Source organism: Gossypium arboreum, chromosome 10 (genome assembly GCF_025698485.1).
Source record: "Gossypium arboreum isolate Shixiya-1 chromosome 10, ASM2569848v2, whole genome shotgun sequence".
NCBI lineage: Eukaryota > Viridiplantae > Streptophyta > Magnoliopsida > Malvales > Malvaceae > Gossypium > Gossypium arboreum.
The window spans coordinates 87,910,824-87,914,270 of NC_069079.1; the positions used below are offsets into that span (position 1 = coordinate 87,910,824).

The window sequence follows — 3,447 nt, forward strand, 5'->3', positions numbered from 1 at the left end:
AGAACCTATTTCTTCCCAATTCCCTACAAATCGCGTAAAGGCACAGAAGAACTAAAGATCGGAATTAAACGACAGAACTGCGATGAAATTTCAAAAGCAAGGAAATCAAAAAGAATTTTGCCAAAACACAGAAAATGAACGTAAAAAAATTTGGAAGTTTTCCACAAAGAGAAAATATCAAAAAGAAAAATAAGATGAAATTACCTAAATCTCCCAAATTTCTCCCCACTCTCACACTAACTAACCACCTCCTCAGAATCCCAACTCTACTGAAACTCTATCAGTCAAAAGAGAAAAAATATCATCCACACTCGCGCAGGGATTCAAACGCAGGACCCCTAACACACCAACTCCCTTACGACTCAAACCAATAGATATGAATTTGCAAGCAATTTAATATAAGCCCACTGAACAAGAATAGGGCTTGAACCCAAAAATAACAAAATCTGGCAAAGATAAGACTTGAACCCAAGACCTCCCACACACACCCAAACACTTAACCACTGAAGCAAACATATATTTGTGTCAGATTTTTACAAAAACAAAAATAAATTATTCAGGATGTTACAACTCTATCCCCCTAAAAGAAATTTTGACCTTGAAATTTACCTGATCAGAATAGATGAGGATACTAGTTACGCATCAAGTCCTCAGGTTCCCACGTGGCTTCCTCAGTGCCATGATTCCACCATAGAACCTTCACTAACAATATGGATTTCTTCCTTAGAACCTTAATATCACGATCTAGAATCTGAACCGGCTCCTCCTCAAAAGTTAAATCCAGCATAACCTCGATCTTGTCAACTGAGACAATGTGAGATGGGTCAGACCGATATGACCTCAACATTGAGACATGAAACACATCATGGATATGGTCTAACTCTGAAGGTAGCTCCAACTGATAAGAAACAGGTGCCACATCCTTCAGAATTTGATATGGCCTAATGAACCTAGGGTTCAGCTTGCCCTTGCAACCAAATCTTAGAACTTTCTTCCATGGAGAAACCTTAAGAAACACAAAGTCCCCCACAAAGTACTCGATATCTCTCTTCTTCAAATCAGTTTAAGATATTTGTCTATCAGAAGCCGCCTACAGATGATCCCGAATCAGTCTTACTTTATCCTTAGTCTCAAAAACTAATTCAGGACCCAACACCCGATGCTCACCCAACTCAATCCAACATAGCAGAGTATGACAATTACGACCATACAAAGCCTCGTAAGGTGCCATTTAAATACTAGCCTAGAAACTATTATTATAGGGGAACTCAGCTAGCGGCAGATAATCCTCCCAACTACCGCGAAAATCAATAACACAATTCCGAAGCATATCCTCCAGTATCTGAATCACCCTCTTAGATTGACCATCGTTCTGAGGATGCAACGTATTTCTGAAGTCCAATCTTGAACCCAGAGCCTCATGTAATTTCTTCTAGAATTGAGAAGTGAAGTGAGGATCTCTATCAGAAATTATCGAAACAGGTACCCTAAGCAGTCTTACAATCTCAGAAATATACACGTTCACTAACTTCTATAGAGAAAAGTCCGTCCGAAGCAGAATAAAATGAGCGGACTTGGCCAATCGATCCATGATGACCCAATCAGGATCCTTTTTAGTTGGTGTCAAGGGCAACCCACTAACGAAGTCTATTGTTACTCGTTCCCATTTCCATAAGGGAATCTTAACGGGTTGGAGCAAACCCAAAGGCAACTGGTGCTCAGCCTTAACTTGCTGACACGTCAGACAATGAGCAATGAAATCCATAACCTCACGCTTCAAACTTGGCCACCAATACAACTCACGAAGATCGCGATACATCTTATTACCACCAGGATGCATAGCTAAGGGCTATTATGCGCCTCCCTCAGAATCAACTACCTCATGCCAGAATCATTTGGCACACAGATCTGACCTCAAAAACACTGAACACCATAATTATTCAGCCTAAAATTTGAAGTACTGCCACTCTCAACCTGAAGAAACCGTAAACCCAAAAACTTATCCCCCAATTACTTAACTCGAATCTGATCGATACAAGTCGGCTTAACTTGCAGCTCAGCTAGAAGACTCCAATCATCAAATAAACTAAGACGAGTGAACATTGCCCTCAAATCAGTCATCACTCTTTGACTTAAAGCATCTGTTACCATATTGGCTTTACCAGGATGATACTCTATCGTGCAGTCATAATCTTTGAGCAACTCAATCCATCGCCGTTGTCTAGGATTCAACTCCTTCGGAGTAAGGAGGTACCTAAGGCTCGTATGATCAGTGTAGATAATACAGCTCTCACAATACAGATAGTGCCTCCAGATTTTCAATGCAAAAACCATCACAGCCAACCCGGGATCATGTATCAGATAATTCCCTTCATATGTCTTAAGCTGATGGGATGCGTAAGCCACAACTTTTCTATCTTGCATCAATACACATCCTAATTCGATGTGAGACGTATCACTGTATACCACAAACTCTTTTCCAAATTCAGGTTATATCAAAATAAGAGCCTGGGTCATGACAAAATTGAGCTTCTCGAAGCTCAATTTTTGCACATCAATCCAAACAAAAGGAACACCGTTACACAGAAGCTTATTCAAAGGAGCTGCAATAAGAGAAAACCCATTGACAAACTACCAATAATAACCCATCAGACCCAGAAAACTATAGATTTCAGATACATTCCTAGGTTGTTTCCAATCAAGCACAGCCTCAATTTTTCTAGGATCTACTCGGATCCCCTTAATAGGAACCACGTGCTCCAAAAAAGTAACCTCTCGTAACCAGAACTTGCACTTGCTCAATTTAGCGTAGAGCTATTATTCACGGAGAATCTGAAGCACCACTCTAAGATGCTCATCATGCTCATCCTTAATTTTAGAGTAAACTAAAATATCATCGATGAAAACCATGATAAACTGATCCAAATGTGGCTAAAAGACTCAATTCATCAGATCCATGAATGCAGCCGAAGCATTCGTCAGACCAAAAGGCATAATTAGGAACTCGTAATGTCCATAACGAGTCCTAAATGCAGTTTTATGAACATCCACTTCCTTGACTCTAAATTGATGATAACGAAAATGAAGATGAATCTTCAAAAACACTGAAGCCCCTTGAAACTGATCAAACAAATTGTCGATCCTCGAAAGTGGATACTTGTTCTTCACAATTAGCTTATTCGGTTATCGATAATCAATACACATCTTCATGGTTTCATCCTTTTTCTTTACAAACAGAATCAGTGCTTCCTACAAAGACACGCTAGGGTAGATAAAACTATGATCCAATAGCTCTTGAAGTTGAGCCTTAAGCTCTGTAAGCTCCTTCGGTGCCATTCGATAGGGAGCGATGGACACCAGAACTGTACCCGGTAGAAGCTCAATTCCAAACTCAACTTCTCAATTAGGAGGTAAACCTAGTAACTCCTTAGGAAAGACATACGAAAA

General features: G+C 39.9%; 1 protein-coding gene across 1 annotated transcript; it reads right to left on the reverse strand.

The window, feature by feature from the left end:
- Window positions 1-631: 631 nt before the first annotated feature.
- On the reverse strand, window positions 632-1,231 carry LOC108455081 (uncharacterized). Its single transcript, XM_017753693.1, has 2 exons — window positions 1,118-1,231; window positions 632-1,006 (listed from the first exon to the last, which is right to left on the reverse strand). The coding sequence occupies exons 1-2, from the start codon at window positions 1,229-1,231 to the stop codon at window positions 632-634; spliced, it is 489 nt and encodes a 162-aa protein (XP_017609182.1).
- Window positions 1,232-3,447: the final 2,216 nt, after the last annotated feature.